At 30.2% G+C, this 24,224-nt stretch overlaps 1 protein-coding gene and 1 long non-coding RNA gene across 2 annotated transcripts; both read right to left on the bottom strand.

The window, feature by feature from the left end:
- Positions 1-11,101: 11,101 nt before the first annotated feature.
- LOC127286851 (uncharacterized) lies at positions 11,102-14,583 on the bottom strand. The gene is made up of 4 exons (XM_051313454.1): positions 14,445-14,583; positions 13,502-13,693; positions 12,448-12,667; positions 11,102-12,018 (listed from the first exon to the last, which is right to left on the bottom strand). Exons 1-4 carry the CDS (start codon positions 14,539-14,541, stop codon positions 11,709-11,711), a joined length of 819 nt encoding a protein of 272 aa, XP_051169411.1. The 5' UTR covers positions 14,542-14,583; the 3' UTR covers positions 11,102-11,708.
- Positions 14,584-14,821: 238 nt separating this feature from the next.
- LOC127286852 (uncharacterized) lies at positions 14,822-23,155 on the bottom strand. The gene is made up of 3 exons (XR_007843796.1): positions 23,048-23,155; positions 15,042-15,127; positions 14,822-14,841 (listed from the first exon to the last, which is right to left on the bottom strand). It is a non-coding gene; the product is annotated as an uncharacterized LOC127286852 (long non-coding RNA).
- Between the last annotated feature and the right edge of the window lie 1,069 nt (positions 23,156-24,224).

Here is a 24,224-nt window from a genome sequence, read left to right as displayed (position 1 = left end):
TTTAGAAAGTTTTATAATTAACAGAATTACCACGGGTCAGGGAAATCAGGGACAAATAAAATCAAATTTTGGTGGCAACCCTGATTAATTACAAGAAAATAAAAAAATATCTCTAAAACTCTAAACATGTATCAAAAGATATATGTCTCTAATTCTGCATAAATACTGAATTGTCAATACCTATAGGTATTGAATAATATATTATTCATTATTCACTACCCGTGCAGAAATTTTGACCGGGCCCTGGCCAGGGCCAGACCGGGCAAGACCGGGGCCACTTCGGGAAATCTGGCCTGCCCCCGGCCTGGATGAAACAATAAAACCGACCGGGGCCATGGCTCGGGGCCCGATCTGGTTCCCTGCTGGGGACCCGACCGGGGCCATCAAATTTTTCCCGATTTGACCACCATTCAAATGTTTGTGGTTTTGTGGTTTATATTATTTTTTACACTTGTTAAATATAGACATTTTGTTATACATAGCAACAAATATTAAATAACTTACTGCTTAAAAGCAAAATTCCACACAGTCTAAATCTGAATTAGTGAAAATGTCACTAATTTCAATTCGCAGTGGATGAATTTTCTTTGATGAATCAGTGAAATTCAACTGAAGAATTAAAGAAAACCAGTGAATTGAAATCAATAAAATTTTTACTGATTTAGATTTAGAGTGTAGCTATTTGAAATATCGGTCAATTTTTACTATTCTCAGATTTTTATTTGAAAATTTTACTATTTCTGCACTTAATTATTTTATGAAAATTTTTTTAATTTAATCGAACGTCGTACAATTTGTTATGAATTGTGATTATTTCCAAAGTAAATTTTTCTAAAGAAATTTTATTGGTAAATAGTAAAAGTAATTCTGGAAATAATAATTTTTCATAGTACATTTTATTATTTTGAGAGGAAATTTTACTAAGTCCGAAATTAATCCGAAGCAAATTTTTTTAATTTTTACTTAAATTTAATACGTTATATAAATAAATTTGAATATAGTAAAATTCATGGAATTTTAAATCTGGAATTTTAAATCAAAAATAGAATTTTAACAAAAATTTGTATTCAGAATTAAGAAATATAGGCTACAGAAGAAGATAATAATTAAATATCAGGGAATAAGCGCCATTTTCGTAACATTGCGCGTATCCTCATATAGCATTCAGCCCCTGAATTATAATAAAATAAATTTTTACTTAATTTGAAGAAATATCTCTTTCAAAAATTAATATCCCCCTTTTCACCTAATGTTAATCACTGTGATCTCGCGTTCATTACGTTGAAATTAATTTTTAAAAATATTTTAAGTTTACTTTATTATTAATAATATTTACTTTGGTCTTCAGATTCATTAATTTCGTAGTTTGAATCAATGTCGCCTGGTGTGAGACAATCTTCCATATGGCAACTAAGCGAATCATATTGTTGTCCTAGCTATGAGCTGATATTCTCATTAACATTCGCATCTTCATGATTTGAATCATCTGAAGCTATAAGGCATAGAATTATATTTAACATACATGAAAATAGTTGTTATCATTATTATTATATAAGAAAGAAAGATCATTCTTATAAAACTAATTTCGATCGAGTGATAAATTCATACTTATACATATTATTATTATAACAAATGTGAAAGAATATATAAGAAGTCAGATGTAATAAAAGAATTTTTAACTTAAATTCGGGATTTTTTCAAAGGAATACTACTAGAACATTTGTAAAACTATAAAAATAAAAACAATATTTATAAAGTTAGAATAAAAAATCTCTATTTTTAGGTTATTTTTTATTTGGTAATGTAATATCATGTGAATAATATTTTTTACTTACGACTTGATATATTCGGCAGAGATGAAAATTGGGTTGACAGTCGATGTTTCCGTACACGTTTCGTACTTTTGTGTTTTGGCATATTATTCACAGAAATAAATAATTTATGTATCCAAAATAAAACAAAAGTTAGGCCAAGAAGACTAGAAATGGGAGGTACCGTACGAATACGTAAGAAAAAGGGTTTTCTGAAATAGGCAGAGCAATAGAATAAGTTGCAAGTCGCGGTAGCCTTCTGCGCAGACTAACTGTTGACTTACCATCTGGCGGTAATTCAGAATAAAATATTAACACTGATTCTATACGTATGTATATGCTTCGGTAAAATAAATATCTGCTTTTTTATTATCACCTGTTCGTAATATGCGCAGGAGGCTACTGCGTCTTGCAACTTATCCGCCCATTTCAGAAAACCAAATTGTCACGTACCCCCACTACCTAACGTGTACTTCCTGTTTCTATAGCCTTCTTGAGTTCTGCACTCCTCTATAAAAATTTATTTTTACTTATCTTATTATTGGGGCAACCCGGCCTGGCCACGACCGGGGCCACTAACATTTACTGACCCGGGGCCGGACCAGATAATCTGGCCGGGGCCAGGTCGGAAATCGGGAAGAAGGGTGGAAATTTCTGCACGGGTAATAATTACAGATGATTGGTAAAAATGAAATACCCTGCAACCTTGATAGAGGAGATCATCTTCGGAAATTTTGGGATTTGCTTTGTGAAGATTTAAACGATATAGAAAATGACGTTTCACAAAATCACGACGTTTGTGATGACGTAAGTCATTTCAGGAAATTTCATTTACTCAGATTAAAATTAGTTAATTTTAAGAATTTCAAAATGAGGTATTCAATACAATCAAATATTTCTATTTTTCCGATTTTGTGATACGAAAATTGCAAATATCACAAATAAAGATAGTGAAATGGTTATAATTTTTTTTGTACGTGTACAATATATTACACGCAATGCAAAATTCCATAGTCAGAGTAAAGCAAAATAATACCGAAAACTCTTATAAATCTTGACGTAATATGACCCTGGAAATGACAAAATAATAAAATAAATAATTTTATTATATTTATTTATTTAGAAAATTAAATTTCTTAGAGTAAACATAACCAAATATTTAATTAAAATAATTACCATATCAACAATAATTTAATCAAAATTTTGTTATACCAGTTTAAATAATGTCAAAAGAGTAATTTTGTTGACAATACTGAATTCTTTATTCAGTAGGTATATAAATAACAAATGAGTGAGTATAAACAAATGGACACAACAATGGTAGCAGGTTGAAAATAGAAACAAATTTAATTCAATTTGATTTTATTTCATCTTATCTGTGGCATTTTAAGTAACATATTTGTAACTGACGAATATAAGATTCAATGTTAAATCTTGACATTATCCCAGATAAAAAAATTTTAAAAAATACAGCACATCTATTTTATAGCGGACTAGTTGTTAGAAATTTTTTTTTTATAAAACTAAGTTTCTAGAGGTTTTTAAAATGGCCAATTTTAAATTTGAGTATTATTTAAATTTCAAAGTATGCATAAGATATAATATATAAATTATATAAAATATAAATATATAAGATTATAGAAAATATAATAACTTTAAATTTTCAAAAATATAAAATTGCATCACATTTATGATAGAATTTGTCTAAAATGATAAATTTTCTACACTTAATAAATAGTTTTTAAATTTCACAGTTACAAATCTAAAGTTGAGTTTTTTATATTCATAAAAAAGAGAATTAAAAAATAAATTTGATAAATTATTATACTTTTTTCAAGATTTTTTGCAATAATTCATTACAAAATTATTCAAATTAAATATGAAGTATAAAACTAGTTCTGTTATTGTATTGTTCTGTTATTTCTATAAAAACAAATTTTACTTTTGATTGTTATGAAAATTTAAAAAATGATTATCTGTAAATCTCTCTTCCAAGTTTAGGAAACATATAAATGTAATTTAAAAGCATGTCACAAAATTTTGAATGTAAATGTCTTATAAAATCAAAAAGGAATTTTAAAATCATTGAATGTTCACAATTTAATAGAATTTTTTTATTAATATAGAGTGAAGAATTTGAAGATGCAATAGACGATTTTTTTGCGGATGAAAAAGATTTTAATTCGAATGAAGACACTGAATCGGAGAATGAAAAATGTTTCCAATCACTTGATGATCTTGTAAACAGTTCTAAAGTGAAAAGTCCAATAACAGTTCCCGTAAATAAAAGCGTTGGTGAGATAATATTAATGATTTTGAAATATGCCATCATACACGCTTTATCTTTAACGGCAATCACCGATTTATTTATCTTAGTCGATTGTATTTTTGCTACCTCAATTTTGCCAACTACCAAATATTTAATTGACAAATTGTTTTGTCCAAGAAACTTCATGGAACTTCATGCTACATGTTCAAAATGTGGTGCTTATGTAGGTCATTTTAAAAAAAAAGATAAGTTCATAAAATGTCCCGTCTGTAAGTCGAAAATTAATGTAAAGGATTACAAGTACAAAGATTTTTTTGTAATGATGGATATTTCTTCGCAAATTGCAAATTTAATCGAGAGTAATAGTGATTATTATAGTTTTGTTGTCAATGACAGAGTTCATGAGAAAAATATTTTACGTGACATTTATGATGGAAAAATGTACCGTCAATTTGTGAAAAATCTGGACCCTGCTGATAAATGTAGTTATGCAACATTAACTTTTAATACCGATGGAGCGCCTTTATTTAAAAGTTCGAGTTATTCTATTTGGCCAATTTTTGTAATGATCAACGAATTACCGGTACATATTCGAACTAAACATTTAATATTGGCTGGTCTTTGGTTCGGCAAAGACAAGCCAAATATGAATGTTTTTCTTGATCCTTTCGTCAAAAATATGAATAAATTTGCAACAAATGGAATTAAGTGCAATATAAAAGGAAAAGAGTCCTATATTAAAGTGTTTACCCAGGTCTGTGTCGTAGATACTGTAGCTCGTGCTCCAGTACAGGGATTTGTACAGTTCACTGCAAATTACGGATGTAATCAATGTTTGCATCCTGGAGAATGGGTTCAAAATAAAAAAAAAACAGTTAATGGTCGTCGCTCTGGAAACATTAAGTATACTCTTCGAAATAGAAATCCAAAAAAAAGGAATGATGAAAATACCAAAAATCATATGCGAAAAGCAGCGAAATCTACAAAACCTGTTTTGGGAGTTAAGAATGCATCGCATTTAATTAATTTAATTTCATTTCCTTTTATTCTAGGATGTGGTTCAGACAGTATGCACTTATTTAGTGGGATAGCTAAGCAATTTGCTACCATGTGGTTCGGGAACTCTAAGAAAGGTGGATTGCTGTCTAAGTCTTTTATTCCTGACATTGATAAGGCTCTAAATTCTATCAAAGTACCACATCAGATTGGACGATTGACACGTTCTTTTACAGAAAAAGAATTCTGGAAAGCACGGGAATGGGAAAACTGGATTCTTTTTTACAGTTTGCCTGTTCTGCAAAATATTTTGCCAGATGATCTTTTCATGCATTGGGCTCTATTTGTCGAGGCTGTTTATTTATTAATGAAAGACAAAATAACTATTCATGAAATCGATCTAGCAGACAAATTATTACACGAATTTGTTGCTCAAACCCAATTATTGTACGGAAAACAGGCAATGACTTCTAATGTACATGCACTTCTGCACTTGGCAGAAAATGTGCATAATTGGGGCCCACTCTGGGCTCACAGTGCATTTTGCTTTGAATCAGGAAACGGGTACTTATTAAAAGTTATTCACGCTGCAAAAGGTGTTCACCACCAAATTTGTAGGCAAGTTAGTTTGAAGTATACTTCATTATTTTTGAAAGAAAAATTGTATCCTTACTGCTCAGGTTTAGTAAAAAAATTCTGTGATAACATTGGAACTAGGAATGGACAAAAATCTTTTCAAATTTCTGACATAAAATATTTTGGATTTTCTTCACCTGTAGATGAAGCTTGGAAGCAGCTATTGACGCTATCAGACCGAACAGTTTCATATAAAAAGATAGTTAAACAAAGTTGTTTGTACATGTCGTCTGAAAAAGAAAATAATCGATCTGATAATTCATTTGCACAACTGTGTGATGGATCTTACGTTCAAATTATCGATTTCATAGTTGATAGTCGCACAAAGAATGAATATACAGTAGTTAAATCAATCGAAACGACAGAATATTTGACTCAAAAGTGTACCATGTTAAGAGCAGTAAAAGAAATTCGCAGAGAAAAAACAGTTGTTCCGACTTCTGAAATCTCAAAAGTATGTGTTCACATGCTATGTGATGAAGGTGTCAGTTACTTATGCGTGGTACCTAATCTCTACTACTATTAATCTATTCTTCGTAAATCACATTAATATAAATTTAACGTTGCATTTATTTTTTCATTATTAGCCTTTTCTAAGTTTTTATAATCTTTTTCATGGAGGAAAGAAACATACATTTAATCAGTTCTTTTGACACTACACACAATAATATTAATAGAAATAAAATGACGGTTACATAATTTTACACGTGTAAAATTATTAATTAAAACAAAAAAAAATGAATAAAAAATTTTAATAATCAATACATAACTTTTTCAAAATTAAGATATATTATTTAAAAATCAATATGTAAAATAGAATTTTTCTGATTTTGTTTACAACTGAAACCATTATAATGTGATTTACTTTAGTATGTCTGAGCATATTATACATATAATAAATAGTGTTACAAAAAGTAGTTTCAAAGTAATTTCAAACAAAACACCAATATTCAGTGCCGTGGTTTCCCGTATGGAAAGGTTTGCTGGAAAATTACTTTTGGAAGTGGTTTCCGGCTTTCCTCCGCAAGAGTTCCGATATTTTTCAAAATATCTGACTGAAGTTTTTAGAAAAAAATCCGTAAACATTTACTGATCAGTTATTGCATAATTTTCTAAGCATCTTAACTTTATTGAATTCATACGTTCAATAACAAAAGTAATAATTTTCAAAATATTATTTTTTTACATCCTTGTAACTTTTGCCTAAGTAGCACGTACAGTAGAGTGCAACGATGCTTTTCCAATCATTATCAATTAATTTTGTCAATTATATTTTTAAAATATGTAAATATTCTTCAGCGAAACGTCAAAGAAGATAATTATATATGAAAATATAATAATCGTTTGGTTGAATTGGTTCATTGAACACTACCTCAATTTTTCAAATTTAAAAGTTAAATCTCATGAACATGTAATGATGTGAATACCATGTATAAATATATATAACACGTAATTAGCAACTTCGCGCTTTTCGAATTCATTAAAATTACCAAAAATAGCTTAATTCTGGTAATTTTTTCACCATAAATGTCACTAATTATTAAATTATTCAAAAGTATACCATAATATCTCTATTATAGAAATGTCAATTATTTTAAAGAAATTTTCAATGAAAAGAGAAAATAAAATCTAAAATAAAAAAAGTTTTTCCGAAATACATTAATATAGCACACATCGCACATGCGCGCAAATTGTAATTCCACAACCGTAGTCTGGTGCAGATAATAGACAGTAAATACTTTGCTTATTAATTGTAATATTGCAATATTATACCATTTTTAGAATTTAGAAATGAATTTCTTTTTTGAAATTTAATTAATGTTAATGAAAATTTGTTTATATTTTGAGGCAATTCATGAATTCAGCAAATTTAATTAAGCAAAACAATCAATAAGCAAAGTAATAAGCGATTTTCGTTCAAAGTAAAGCGTTTAAAAATGCATATTCTACAATTATTAAAATAACTTAATCCACATTTTTATGAACTTGAGAGGTTTTTGGATTATTAATCTTGTAAATTATGTTTTTAGCTATTAATGTCTTCAATTTAAAATTCATTTAGATATACCTTATATTTTTCAAAACATAACCATATTTATTGTTATTGTTGTATGATTTGTTATTTGAAAATAAAATTATTTATCAAATAAATTATTAACTGTGGTTACTTTGCGTTATACTCAGTTTATTTTCAATTCGTACAACTTTTGAAATCATATATTTTGTGACTTATATTAAAAAATAGGGTAGAGTGAAAAAGCCACTTAAAATTTTCGTTTTTAACCATAAAATCATTCATTTCTAATTTTTCTTTCAAATTTCGAATCGCCTCTAAAAATTTAGTTTTTTAACTGAAAAATTATTGTGGAAAATTGTTCATAGCTGAAAAAATGACAGAGTTAGATTTGTTTTAAAAAAATGCAAGTGGCTTTTTTATCACACTTTACTCTAAATTATTAAAAAAAATACGAAAATAAATAATACTTATATAAATAATTTACAATAAGAAAAATTATTAATTTGCACCAAGTTTTCTTCATTTAACTTACTTTTGATAAATACTAGCATAAAATTAAACAAAATACTCCATATTTTTCATAAGTTCAGAAATTCTGTTAAAAGTTTTAATGTGTAAATTTTTAAAAAAGAACTTTTTAATAATGAAATAACACTTTATACGCTGACCAGAGACAAATTAAATGTAATAAAGAATTCATAAATATTAAAAATATAAAAATTTGAATTTAACTTACAATTATTCACATTAAATTAGAAAAATTAAAGTTGTCAATCGATGAAAGCTCATAGTGTACGTAATACATAATTAAACTAATAATTAATTTAAAAATTTTTAATACTGTGCATCGCAAAACGACGTGGGAAACTAAATCGGAATCGACATCGGAAACGACACCGGAAACGATTTCGTATCCGCTATCAAATTACGACATCATTTCCGGTATCGGAAATGATGACAGTCACGATCCCGCTTCCGATGTAGTTTCTGACGTCTCTTACGATGTAGCTTACGATGACGTTTCCGATGACGGTTTTTTCAATAGGGTTTTGCCGTGAAAAAGATTTGTGTTTGAAATAACCTCCCTAAATTCGAATTTTCTTTATGTAAATACATACCGTTAAACAGCTTGACGTTGCAGTTCTTTTGTTGTTTTTATTACCAACTAAAAATTTTTTTTAAATTCACTTGGTGCTGATAAGTGGGTGCCAGTTTCTGTTTAATAAATTTATATATCTAATGATCAATTATATAGAAAGAAAACAAGTCTTATATAATATTAATCTTTAAGAGTACCTACGGTAATAACTAGAAAAAAGATTCCTTATAAAACAAGTGTTTCTCGAAAGCTATAACAGACAATCATGTATTTCTTTCGAAATATTCAATTTTTTGTGTTTTGGTCTACCATATTGTATTATTATTATATATTTTACAAATTTTTACATGAAAACTTATAGATCTTAAAATATTCGAAATTTAAGTGTGAAATTTTTTGTGAAACTTTTTTAAAGCTTCATTCTTTTGATTAAAAAGAAAACAAATTCCTCGATAAATTCAATTTTTTCTAGTTTTTACCGCACGATCTTCGTAAAGAAAGAAAGAAAGAAAGATGAGTATCTAACCAAATTTAAATTTAAGCATACATTTTACATGAAGTCATCCAAGTGGAAGATACAACTACTGAAGAAGATTTTTACCTCATTCACATTACGGCTCTGAGGATTTCTGTTTGATTTTTATTTTTCCTGCCTATGGTACCAGTGAATTTTAAGTACTCGAAACCGAGACTGAGGTTCAAACTTCCAATTCTGACGACGGGGACAACGATAATGAGAACTGTGTGTAACCTTTGGAATCAGAAGGTGTCGAATCAACGGGGTATTTATTTGGCTGTGCAAAACACGCTGTTTTAAGTAATGTTCGGAAAACAGCGAAAATTCTTGTTAAAACGGGCGACTTGAGTAGAAATAATATCACGAAAATCCAAGGAAGTATTAGAGGTGTTCTCTTTCCAAGTTTCTTTGCCAGTTGTACAACACCAAGTAGCGTGATTGTATATAAAAATTGTTCGGATGATAGATTCTCGAGAGTTTTTCAACTATTGCGCTGCAGGCATCGTTACTTAAGTTCGCTACTTGATACAAATATAATGAAAAATACCTTGAGTATTGGGCGTACAGTGGAAAATTCGAAAAAGATCTCTGCAAAGCCAGAGATCTTCAAACGACATTTCTCGTTTCCGTTTTCACATCTAATTACGTCGTTGCTCTCTGCAACATTCTAGCCGCCAAGGACGGAAAAGTTGTTTTAAATTGTAGCGATGAAATTACAAATCGACGATCCATATGCCGAAACTTTGAGTTCCAATGAGATTCTCACATCGCAAATCAAACCAAAGAAAACCTTCAATCACGAGAAAACAAAGAATCTATTGTGCCTTTTTTGGAACCAAGTAAAGATCAAATCGATGATTCGAATGGGGAAAATATCAAGAACACGATTCACATTTCATGAAGTTTAAATTACAAGTACACTTGTGTGAAAATTTTTAAATTTTTTTGCTTGGTTCTTTAGAAAAGTGAAACTAGTCAATTTGTAAGGAATCTTCTCTCAAGATTTCGCATCTTTGAATTTTTGTGATACAATTAATTTTTCTCAAAATGGAAAGTTTGCAGCTAATTTAGTTTCTTTTTTTTAAAGTAAAGTAAAGAGTGGAATGTGATAAGAGTAAACCTTGCCTGAATTATACGACTCTGTGATAATCTGTGATAATCTCCAGATTAAAATAGAAGATTAAAAAAAATGTTTTTAAGGAATATGAGCGAGGATCTGAATACTTAAATTCTACGTGAAAGGAGTTTCATTTCTTACGATTAATGTGCATTTATTGATAAGTTTTTTAATTTAGTTTTTGCTTCAATACAGAAGTTAATGTCATGCTTTTCGAATATCGTAGCATTTTATAATTTTCTGAGGCATTGCTAATGGATATAATATAAATTTAAATTATTCTCGATTGCTGCAACTTGTGAAAATTTTATTTTGCCTATTTATCGCAAGTTTACCGAATAATTTTGTTTTTAGCAATGTATTTATTTTTCATGAGTGCGCATACACTGCATTTGAAATAGTTGTGCGCCTTGTTTTATGTTTGCAAAAATTTAAAAATTTACGTTTTACATTAACGATTCACTTTTTCATGATTTTTTTCACAATTCACGTCTTTTTGAAAATAAGAATTCACTTAGGTCTCACTTGAAGGCTCCAATGTTACACAATGACAATACAAAATGAAACCTATATATGAAAAACTTCGTTAATATATAGATTCCTCGAAATTTATGTGTCTTTCTTATAGGAACATCGCATATATTTTGAACACATTTTTTTCCATGCTATTAAGAGAACTTATAAACAAATCAGAAAGCAAATCTTATACAATAATCATAAATTTACGACTACTTTTTACCAAACTAATATTCATATATATCACATTTTTTTACTACATTACCCCTAACATTTGGCTACAAAAATTGCTTTCACTTTGGTTCTGATAAGGGTATTGTATATATTAAATCTTAAAGAAATATACGTATAACTTACAGTCGAAACTGCTCTGAGATAATTAATTTCAACAAAACCTTATTTTAAAACTTCTTATCGTAGATAATAATATATTACATTTTAGTAATATAGGAACAACGCATATATTTTGAACATATTTTTTTCCACGCTTTTAAGAGAACTTATAAACAAATCAAATAGCAAATCTTATACAATAATCACAAATCCACGACTATTTTTTACCAAACTAATATTCACATAAACAAAAATTTTTTTATTAAATTACCCTTAACATTTGGCTACGAAAATTGCTTTCACTTTGGTTCTCATAAAGGCATTATATATTTATATTAAAAAGTATGTGAAATTAAAAATTTTTTAAAATGAAAATAAAAGAACTTGTTGGTCATCTTTACTGGTCATCTTTACTCATTTCTTCCAAAACGACATTGTTGACAAGGACTAATATTTTTGCTTCCAACTCTTGTCTTTTCTTTTTAGATAAAGTGTCCAGTTGAGAAGAAATGTAATTTATAAACGTCGAATTATCATTACCTGGTGCTTGGTTCTCTTTATCGCTCTTATTTTTATCGAGTATCTTTTCTGCGACTTTGGTTCGTGACACTAAAGTGGTTTTTATATCCTCGTTATTTTCGGTTTTTATTTTTATTTTTTTTCTAGATGGTGGTTTATCATTCTTCGATCGTTTATTGCTGATATCTCTAAAAGAGTAAACTAAAAAATATATTGCAATAATATTTTTACGTTCGTTGACAATAATAAACTTCCAAAAAAATCTTGTGACAATTTTGAACAAAGGTATGTTAAGAAGCAAAGAAACAATTCTTCTCTTGTACATGCAGAATTGAAAGTTTAGGAAAAGAATTTTCCCTGTTGTTCTTGAATTTTCATTTGTCCAAAATGGTCATAATTTTTTTTTTAAATTTAAAACACAAAGCTCTTCTCATACAGGGTTGAAAGAATTAGTTTCCTTATTTATCTGCTATTCTTCTGTTATTAAAAAAAAATTTCTATCACACAAATGTTATTGGAGATAATCAATTCTAATATAAATTTAATAATAAATTATTGAAACATTTTCTCAGAGTATTGTATCATATTTAACTCAAAATTGTTAACAAAATACATACTTTTCATTTTTTGCACCCGAAAAACCTGGTGATTTTTCATTAAAATTATTTTGCGTTTTTGTCTTTCGAAGATGCGGTTCCAGAAACGACATTTCCTTAAAATAAGGAAATTTCTTTCTTGATGAAGAGCCACTTCCACTTGTGGATTCTGCATCTGACAATCTTTTTTCTCTACAATACTTATCTTTTAAATCCTTCCATTTCTGTTGAACACTTGCAGCTAGAAACATATATTTAATAATATTTAATTACATAAATATATCATAAATTTTATTAATAGGCCATATTTCATTATATTTCACTGAAAGTTGTTGCGGCCTATATTTTAGAAAAATTTAATAATTTGTAAAAATGATTTAGGACATCAGTGTAATTCATTTTTGGCAAATATTTGATTTAATTTCTTTATTTACGCTGGTATTTTCATTCCAAAGTTGAGTTGCAATGAAAAAAGGAAGATATTTAAAATATTTTTACTGAATACATATAATGACTTTTTAATTTTATAGTGTAGAAATATAAAATATTTTAACTTGAAAGTTTAAGTTTTCGGGATTTTATATGATTTTGAACAATAATATCTCCTCAAGTGATAACTGAAAAAATTCAAATATTTTTTTAATCTTCAAGTTAAATCGTTTTCTTTATCCTATTAAATTTTGGCGATAGAGAACGAACTATTCTTCGAGTTTTTTTTAATTTGAAAAGTATTTATAAAAAAGAAATTTTCAGGTTTATAAATACAAATAGATTTTTAATAAATTTTAAATGAATAGTGATGCAATTCATTTCTGTTTTACAAAACTACTTCCATTTTAACCTGAAAAATTTTATTAAATTTTCACACCTGTAAATATACACTTGTTGCCGTGCAACTCAACTTAAAAATTTTAAATTCTAAGGTTAATAAAAAAATTTCATAAAATAATTGCCAAAAATGAATTTTACGGATATTAAAAATTATGATTACAAATTATCAGATTTTCTAATAGGCCGCAATAACTTTGGGTGAAATATAATGGAATGACTCTAATATAAATATTTTTTTACATACGATGGCTATTAAGTATGTTAGCAATTTCCTGCCAAGATGTTTCCTTCATTCCTAAGTCTTTGACGTCCTTAGACGATCTTTCATAAAGGCAAGGATAACCCCTAACCAAATCGATCAGCATTTCGTCGTCACCTCTATCGTCATAAAACTCATCCTCATAATCCGAAAAATCCTGAATTTCAGCCATGATTTCTGCAAAAAATCAATTACAAAAATTTTGCACATTTTATTCAAAAAATTATAAAAGATATTGGCGTCTTTTGTAATAAATTTAATAGTCATGGATTTAATTTTTGATACGGAACAAAAATAAAATAATAAATCAAAATAAACATCTTACATGACCAAAATAATTCATGACCTGAAATATACTTAAATTTGTATCAGTAACCATTTATTACCGGAAAAATTGTTACAAGGTTGTAGTATACGCTTCACATTTTAAAATACATTGAAATAGATTTTATTAAAAAAAAAAGAAATTTCGTATCTTTCTTCAATTTTCAATATACGGCAGACTAGAAGTAAGCTACAGAATTTGAAATCAATTTTTTATATTTTAATTTCTTTTCTTTCAGCTTATACAAAAAATTACAATTTTTTAAAAATATGTATATGTTTACAAAATATTAAAATAAATACGGTTAGAGAGAATGTTTCAACGATATGAATAAAATAAGTTATATTGATTACAAAAACGAAAATGTCCAAAAAAATATTATTTAACGAAAGATTTTGACTTATTATTTTTTTGAAAAGTACATAATTAAATCTAATAAAACTGTTTGCAATTAATTTGTATTATAATTTTTTTATGCGTAACAAATAGTTAAAAACAATTTTTAATTTTGAGGTTACGACAGCGTCGCGAAAGTCGAATTCCTTTTTAAATGGAAATTTATTTAATTATATGGTTTATATAATGCTTGCTATAAATACTTACTTTTACTTTCTTCCTCCCGAATAAATTTTGGGTTAAAATCTTTGTCGTCTTTATAGTATTTATACTTAAAATAAGAATGATCTCCGCCAGTTGACATCAAATTTTCCAGGTTATGGTGCCTTCAACAAATGTTCGCGAACGTTTCAACGCACAATTAAACTTCGGATTCGCGAACGTCAACTTTCATCTTTTTAGATGTCAGTAATTTTCTTGGCGACCTATTTGGAATTGATATAAGATCTTCTGAGTACTCCACACACCTATTAGCCAGTTTCTGACGAGTCCATATGAAAGTCGCTAAGTTTTTCAGATAAAGTGAATCACTCTTTTCTTTTTGTATTAATTTTTAAGATTCATGTTTGATAAAAACATCGTGGCCCAAATGAATCTTTTCAACCTACGATAGTAAGATAAGTAAATGTTACTTTATAATTAGTGTTTCAATAATTTCTTGCTAACAGCAATATTTGCTCATTTAGAACATATGAACCATTTCATAATATTATAACTATTTAAATTTTATAATTATTCTAAATAAATTGTTTTATTTTTTTCAAAATAGCCATAGAAGTACGTGAACGAAAAGTTTATGTTTACCTTCCTATTATTTTCAGTTCTTATTGAAACAATAGCAAACTTTTCTAGTTCATCATTTTGTTCATTAACGTCATTATCGGAACCACCTAAAAAATTACCATTATTAATATGGATGATTTCATATTAAGTTTTCTAGTCATAAATTTAACGCTTACAATTATAGTGGGGTTATTACAATTTTAAAAATGGCATTTTTAAATGCATAATATTATAATTAAATTTTATGAGAGGATGTTCAAAGGAGGAAATATTTTAGAAACAATGATTTAATATATTTTAAAAAAAACAATTTTAGTCAGTAATAATATATAAGCAATCTCAAAACATATGGCTAGTGATTTTTAAATGTTTAACTCTGCTTTTTGGAATTGAGGCTCCCGATGATGTAGAGCGCCCAACGCTCAGACGGTTACTCTAATGGTAGTCCGGTAGCAGTGAGCGCCTCTGGGCCGCTTACTCCTACCCGACTACCATTAGAGCGGCCGTCCGAGCGTCAGGCACGTTATTTTATCGGGAGCCTCAATTGGTGTAGTGTAGAGAAGTTGTTAGAATTTGAGAGAAGGATGCAGATTAAAGGCGTAGAGCTGGAAGGAGAAGGGGGAGTGGCTGAGAGATTAAAAAGGCTGAAGGCGGTAATAGAAGGAGTTAGAGAAGAGATGAAGGGAGTGGGAGTTAAAAATGAGAGAAAAGGGTGGTGGGATGAGGAGTGTGAAAGAAGCAGAGAGGAGATGAGGGGATATATAAGGGAATGGAGGAGAGGGAGGATGGAGAGGAAGGAGTACAACTGGAAGCATAAGAGGCATGAGAAGCTGGTGAAAAGGAAAAGAGAGATTCTTGGAAGAGGTAGAGAAGGCGCTAGAAGAAGGTAGAGAATGGGAGGTGATTAATAGGGAAAGAGGTAAGGGAAAGGGGGTGAACAGGGAGATCAAGATGGAGGATTGGACGGAGTATTTCAAGGGATTAAGTGGGGGAATGGATAATAGAAAAAGAGGAGAAGGGAGAAGAAGGGGTAGGGAGATGGAGATGGGTGGAATAAGTAGGGACGAGGTGGATGCAGCAATAGGAAGATTAAAGAAGAACAAGGCAACAGGAGGAGATGGGATAGAAGGAGAAAGTTTAAAATATGGTGGGGAGGCTGTAAGGGAGGAATTGTGGCAAATAACACAGCCCCACAAAAAAAAAAGTGTCATGTACTTTTGACCGGAATACCCTAACCCTATGTATTTTGACGCGCTGAACACGAATCCGAAGTCCGTTTTGCTCTATCACATCAGGATTTTTTTCTAACCTAAAAAAACATGTCGGATTTTGAGAAGTAGGCGATTTTTTTAAAAATTGATGTATTAACTTCAAACTTGGTATCTGGGGTTTTTTTGTGTCGCTGATTACGAATCTGATGTCAGATTTCCGAAATTCGATATGTCTGATTCAATATTAAGGAATTATTTTTAAAAAATTGTCAGATTATTATGAAATTTGGTATCTACAGGTTTTCTAAGTTGCTGACAAGTAACACTAGGGAAGTGCCATACGCCGATTTTTCTGAAACATGGCAATTTTGTAGTTTTTTGAAAACAATTTGACACGTATGTTTTGTTTTTCCCCAAAAGCTGATTTATGGGAGGAAAATACACCTTGAATTTTTTTTTGGTAGGGGGACAATATTTTACGAAATTTTTCAAAAATTAATGTGCAATAGTGTATCTGGGGGTTTTTTGGGTCACTGATTACAAATCTGATGTCAGATTTCAAAAATTCAAAATGGCATATCCAACATGGACTTCTATCGGCCAGATTAGATACGCCATTATCAATTTTTGAAAACTGACATCAGATTCGTAATCAGCGACCCAAAAAACCCCTAGATACCAAGTTTGAAGTAAATCTTAAAATTTTTTCAAATTCGTCCGCCATATTGGATCCGACATTTTTGATTTTGAAAATCTAACTTCAGATTCGTAATCAGCGACCCAAAAAACCCCTAGATACCAAGTTTGAAGTAAATCTTAAAATTTTTTCAAAATTCGTCCGCCATATTGGATCCGCCATTTTTGATTTTGAAAATCTAACTTCAGATTCGTAATCAGCGACACAAAAAACTCCCAGATACCAAGTTTGAAGTTAATACATCAATTTTCAAAAAAATCGCCTACTTCTCAAAATCCGACATGTTTTTTTAGGTTAGAAAAAAATCCTGACGTGATAGAGCAAAACGGACTTCGGATTCGTGTTCAGCGCGTCAAAATACATAGGGTTAAGGTATTCCGGTCAAAAGTACATGACACTTTTTTTTTTGTGGGGCTGTGTAATGAACAAGGTATGGGAAGGTGAAGGTTGGCCGGAAGAGTGGAAGACTGGCTGGATAGTGCCAATAGTAAAGAAGGGTAGTGGGAGGAAGGTGGAGGATTATAGAGGTGTAACGCTGATGCCGGTGGGATACAAAGTTTACGCTGAGATTCTCAGGAAGAGATTGGAGGACAGGGTGGAAGATTTGGGATGTATTCCTCACAACCAGACCGGATTCAGGAAGGGCATGGGTACAGTGGACAACATTTATGTTTTGAATTATCTGGTGAGCAGGAATCTTCGAAAGGAAAAATGGAAGTTGGTATTTTTGTTCGTGGACCTGAAGGCAGCGTTCCCATCGGTGAATAGGAGGGTGTTATGGAGGGTTTTAGAAAAATTGGGGCTTGAGCAGAGTTTAATTGAAAGAGTGAAGGAGTGCTACGAGGAGACAAGAGAAAGGGTGAAAATAGGGAAGGAATTAGGGAAGGATTTTTGGTTGGGGAGGGGGTTGAGGCAGGGGTGTCCGTTGAGCCCTGTTTTATTCAACTTGTTGATGGCCGACTTGGAGGAGAGAAGGAGAGGGAAGGGGGGAATTATTTTAGGGAAGGGAAGAGTGTATACCCTAGCGTATGCAGATGATGTGGTATTAATGGTTGAGGAGGATAGTGGTTTGAGATTGTTGATGAGAGAGTTTGAGTTGTATGTGAGAGAAAGAGATTTATGGGTAAATGTGGAAAAAACGAAAGTCATGAGATTTAGAAAGAAAAGAGGGAGGGATAAGGAAGTATGGAGTATGAATGGGAAAAGCGTGGAGGAAGTGAGTGAATTTTGTCATTTGGGATATTGGTTTAAATGGAATGGGAGTCAGGATTTGAATGTGAGTAAGAGGATTGAGAAAGTGGGGAGAGTCATGAAGCAAGTATGGGGGATTGGGGAAAAAAGATTTAAGAATGATTGGAGAAAGAGAATTTGGTTGTTTGAAGTGCTGGTATGGTCGGTTATAAGTTATGGGGTCGAGATATGGGGATGGAGAGAGAGTGAGAAATTGGGAAGATTGTATGAGAGGTTTCTGAGATGGACCATGGGAGTGGATGAGAACTGTCCAGGGTATATGCTAAGGGAGGAATTGGGTAGGGAAAAGCTGGTCATAAGGCAGAGAAGAAGAGCGATAGGGTTAGAGGAAAAGCTAAAGCAGGGGAAGGGGAGTTGGGTGGCATAGGCGTGTTGGGCTTTGGTGAAAGAAGGAGTAAGGAGAGGAAGGAAGGATGTATCGGGATGGGAGAGAGGGAGAAGAGGGGCTATGGAGGAAGGAAGAAGATGGAGTGAAGTGGAAGGAGATGTAAAGGATGGTTGGAGTAGGAAGGATAAGCAGCAAAGGTGGGAAAGGATAGTTGGATCGCGATACAATAGATGGTACAGGATGGTGAAAGGGGAAGGGATCCCGGGGTATCTAGAGAAGAAAAAGAAATATGAAAAATGGAATAGGGTGTGCAGGTTCAGAATGGGTGAAGGTATGAAAGAATGTAAGTATTGGATGGATGAGTTTGATAAAAAATGTAGAATATGTGGGTATGAAAGAGAGAGCTGGGCGCATGTGTTGGATAGATGTGTGGGAGGAATGGATGAGGGAAAAGGAGTGGGGGAAAGAGTATGCTGGATTTTAGAAGAGAATGGACAGGGTGAAAAGTGGATGAAAGGTTTAGAGAGAATGAGAAGAACCCTGCGTATGCAGAGAGAGTAAATAAATTTAAAAAAAAAATTTTTTTAATTTTTGAACTAACAACGGATTCAACAACTTGATCAGCAACCTCACAAACATTCCAGATGCAAATTTTATGAGATTAAATCTTTTAGCGTAATTATTTGTTATGCATAATGTGTTTGCCATTTTGAATTTCAATAACCGGCACAGAAAAATTTTGAATGTCAATACAAATTTTGTACTAGCTTTTAAGTTTGTAGAAAGTCAATAGTATCCTCACGAAGGCTGAAACCAAATTTGATCTTCTGGCTAGGAAGTTATGTGGCGAATTAGTAACCATATAGTGCCAATAAAAAAAATTTGCCCAATTACAGACAATAGGAAGAGTAACACGAATCTAAACAGAACAATTTTTTGCTTCGAGTTTCGGGTGCGAAACAGCTACACAGCCCATTTTTACTCTCAACGATTTGACGCCGCAACATCGACAATATCTGACTGGCACATCCTGCACGTGTTCAACGTCGTCATGAATTCCATCTTTACCAAATCTAAACCATCACTAAAAGAAGATCATGAAACTTCCTTGCAAACTCCAACCCTCCTCTCCTTCTTGCTGCGATCAGTCTGACACCGTCAGACGCCATAGTTCCTGAGTAGCATCGGACCATCCATAATTGAAGGGTAGAATGACAAAAGGGGTCAAGCGCCAATTTATCGAAAATGAGGTTTTTGAATAAAAAAACCAAGAAAATTCATTTACACATTTCTGTAGAAGGATTTCCTTTTTTATTGCGTATTTAAATGAGTTTTTAATAAGAATTAAATTAATAAAATAGCCTCAAATTTACTTTATTGCAACCTGATTGAAAAACAAAAGAAAGTAGTGAGTCAATAATATTATGCATAACTTAACAAATTTAAAAACATTGCTTTTTACAAATCGAAAATGCCTCGCAGATGCGGAAAAAATCTATTAATAAAAAAGATATTGTTAAAAAGAAACGATATGAAGGTGAAATGTTTTTATGAATTTCATTCTTCATATTTTTATCCATCTGTTCAATTTTGATCAAAAATATTATTTTTTTAGGTTTTATTTTAATATTTTATTTTAATTTTATTTTAATTTTATTTTAATAATCTTTTAATTAATAAAATTAATAATAATAATAATACATTTTCAATTTTAAACAATTTTAAAATCATTTTGTTATTAATTTTTAAATATTTTTATGATTATACTAAGTGAACAATTGAATTTAAAGATGAAAGTATTGCTCAATTCCAAAGCAAGCAATTAATTCGTAATTTTCTTGAAAACAAACAATTTTTTAAAGGAATTTTTTTTTCTATTCATTTCGTCGATTCCATAGAATGAAACTAATTTTCCAGTTTTTCTTTAAACTGTATATTTTTTTTATATTTAATGCTTAAAGAAAATGTGCGCAGTTGATATAACCTCAAGGCACCACAGTTTTTTTTAATTTTATCGTTAATATGTAGGTTTATTTCAACAAATTGTTGTTTATTTATTAAAACATACTAATATATCGAAACGGTTTTCTCAGTTTTTTTTAAATGACCTGAAAAATTTTTAAAAATGTTTTTTTTACTTCCTGTAAAAACAGTGAATTGGCGCTTGACCCCTTTTGTCATTCTACCCTTCAATTCCAGGCAATAGTTTTTGGAGAAATCACGAATGCTATGAGAATCATGCCAACATAACGGCGGTGTTAGACAGAGGAATCGTATTTATTTTAACCGGCATAGATTCAGATAGTCGTGGCCATATATGCCTACACATTTCTGTCCTTTTCTTTATTATCTGTTTCCATGGTAATGTGAATAAGAATACGACAAAAATGAGTAAGCATATCTGGCCGGAAGTGTATATACCAAAAATCTAGCAGCATTAAAGTGACAATACCATAGAGTAAGAACATTATGCAATTTTGCAAAGAAGAATCATAAGAAATGTCATGGAAGAATTATGAGATAAAGAAAGAAATTATATGAGAAAAGGTCAGAGCAGAGTTGCCAATGACCCTACCTAAAAGCTACTGCGCTTGCGCTACGACAACTCTCTTATAGTTCGAAAAAAGCGCGCTTATTTAAAATGCTTAATAATAAGAAAACGTTAATAAAGCAATATAAAAATATTTTCACTATTGAATTTATTTTTTTTGTTAATTATATTGCTTCTTAATAAAAAAAATATTAATTTACTTAATGTACTTAAGTGTGTAAAAATAGTAATAATAATAATTATTGTAATTTTATTATATTTTTACACACATAAGTACATAAAGTAAATTAATATTTTTTTAATTAAGAAGCAATATAATGACCAAAAAAAATAAATTCAATCGTGAAAATATTTTTATATTGCTTTATTAACGTTTTCTTATTATTAAGCATTTTATATAAGCGCGCTTTTTTCGACCTATAAGAGAGTTGCCGTAGCGCAAGCGCAGTGGCGTTTAGGTAGGGTCATTGGCAACTTTGGGTCAGAGTTTGTGTGGTTTGTCTTTTTTTAAATATACCAGAAAATTCGTCAATTCAATTAAAAGTTGTCGAATTTTTTAGTAGGTTGAAAGTCACATGACGTAGGGCACTGAACGAGTTTGGTTCAAGAAAGGAACTCTCACTGATCTATAGGTACCATGACATTCAGAAATCAGGGGAAATGAAAGCGGATGTCTTGGATTAAATTGGGTCCCAGAGAAGACCCGGTACCATGATAACTCTAGTATAGAAAGAGCAATAGGCGATGGTGATTAAGAGAATCATAGAATTTTAAAATCAGAGAAGAAGTAAAAGAGAGTATAGGTTAGAATCAGGATGAAAATACACACTAAGGCTCTGCAGCAATTAAAACTCAACAGAACCTTTGTGAGAATTTTTAACACTCAATCATGTCAGTCAGAACTGTGGTTTATTTGATCACGAGGCATAGCTTTCTCAACTATCAAGACAAAATATGTAGACAGGTTTATCTAAGTGTAAAATATAGTTATGTAGCTATCAATGTTGAGGTCAAGTATTTGTTGAACCAGAATGACATTGAAACCAAAGTGAATTTTTTTCTCTAGAATTCTGGACGACAGGTTTACGAGTGGATTCGTATGTTTTGAAGTAATTAGAGGGATAGGTTTCTACTTAAAGACCTAGTCTTGAAATAGGAAATCTCAACTTAAACTTACTTACACAGAAAAAAACTGAACTCAAAATTAGTCGCGGAGGTGGCTCATTTTGATGTGCAACAAAAATGAGTCGGGTTGGTGGCGCCACCGTCTATGTCGTTTAGTATTGACTCATTATGAGTTGCAACAAAAATGAGCTCAGGTTTTTTCTGTGTAAAGTAGATTAGATTAGAAGCTCATTTTAAATTTTATTTTTCAAAAAAAAATTTTTTGAAACAGATGAAAATAAAAAACTTTGATCAATTAACGTTCTGAGGAATTTTATGCTGATAATTTTTGTAAAATAATTTAAAAAAGCAGCTACCAAGTTTAATGATGAATTTTTTGTGCTCATTTTTTTGTGTTTTCTCTTTTAAAAAATAAAACTCAAAAATGGTATTTTTCCAAAGTTTTAAATTTTGAAAATTTTGATAACTTATTAATTTTAGGATGTATAAGGCTCAAAATTAGGTCAATGGATTCGATTTTAAATGCTCTAAGTTTATTATTATACTTTGAAAGCCACAGAAAGATGTTTCACCAATTATAGTAAGAAATTCAGGTCTTGAAACGTTCTATAACCTGTAACAAAAATATCTGTGCGTGTCAAACATTTTTCAAAAGTTATGAGCAAAAAACTTATTGTGTTTTGAAATTTTAAAATGTAAATAACTTTGGATAGAATAATGGTAAAATGTTCGCGACACTCATACACACACATCATTTTTTAAAAATTCGATCTTTGCACTTTTGAGGTCAGAAAAACATAAAGGTAGTGCTAGTCTTGATTGAGCATATTTAAACTTATTTCCAACTAAAAAAAATAATCATACCAGAGTGTTCTGAATCCATTTTATATCGTTTTGAAGCTTTGCGAAACGTAAGACTAGATTGCGAATTTGTGTGCCTCTTTTTCTTTTTTAACTGAGATGATTTGGAAGTACCGGGCTTCTCAGCAACAGAAGGCATACTATCAACTTCAATCTCTGTATCGCATTTAATATTAATTTATTATTCAATTAATATTTAATATTTGTTTCAAAAAGATAACATGGTATTTTTTAATGTAAATGATCAGTAAAATTAATGGATTATTTTTAATAGTAAAACATTTTTCTTAAAATGTAAATGAACTTTTTTCAGTATAGCCTTATATTATTTAGAAGCTTCAAATAAGTTCAATCTTCTACTTAATACTTACTTTTAGCTGTTTCACTGTACGACATTTAAGGTTTCTACGTTGTGACTTTATTTACCGTGAACATCCATTGGCTGTTTCCCTCGCTTTGTTATAAATAATATTATAAAACAAGTATATTCAGAGAATATAACCTCACTAAAATCATACAGAAAACGAGTGAATAAGACATATTGCGCGCGCATTGATTTTAACAACAGTTGGCATAAGTTATTAAAGGCATCTTTTCATACTTAACTTATGTTTCGTTTTTACATAGTAAAGTAATTTAAGTAATAGTTGAGCATGCGGTGTAAATACGGTAATTATACCTTAAATTACGCACAGAATATTGACTGAATTCAAGTAAAACGTTTTATTGTGAAGAACATTTAAATTGTGTTTAAAACATAATAATGTAACAAAACAATTAAATTTTCTAATTCAACTTTTTTAAAATTATTTCCAAACATTTACTTCTAATTAAATCTAAATTATTAAATTCTATGTTTACTAGGTTTCAATTTTAAAAATATCTACACTACCGTCCGAAATTGTACGAACTCTGCTTTTTCAACAACTATAAAACTGTTCAAATCTTCAAAAATATTAAAACTAAAAATTTACCTCTTTATTTTATTAAAGCTAATAAAATTCTCAAAGAAATGACACCTTGACAAAGAGAATATGTTAATTTTTCAATTAGATATCTAAGAAAAACCCAATTTTCAATGTTTTTACTATTTTTTTTATTTCTCTGTCAAAAATTAATATTTTTAAACGTTCTCAGGCTCATTTAAATCGTATTTTGTTATGCAATTCAAATTATATAA

This window comes from Leptopilina boulardi, unplaced genomic scaffold (genome assembly GCF_019393585.1).
Source record: "Leptopilina boulardi isolate dan_hultmark-lab unplaced genomic scaffold, ZJU_Lbou_2.1 LbouV2_363, whole genome shotgun sequence".
Lineage (NCBI taxonomy): Eukaryota > Metazoa > Arthropoda > Insecta > Hymenoptera > Figitidae > Leptopilina > Leptopilina boulardi.
This window is presented reverse-complemented; position numbering and strand designations above follow the sequence as displayed.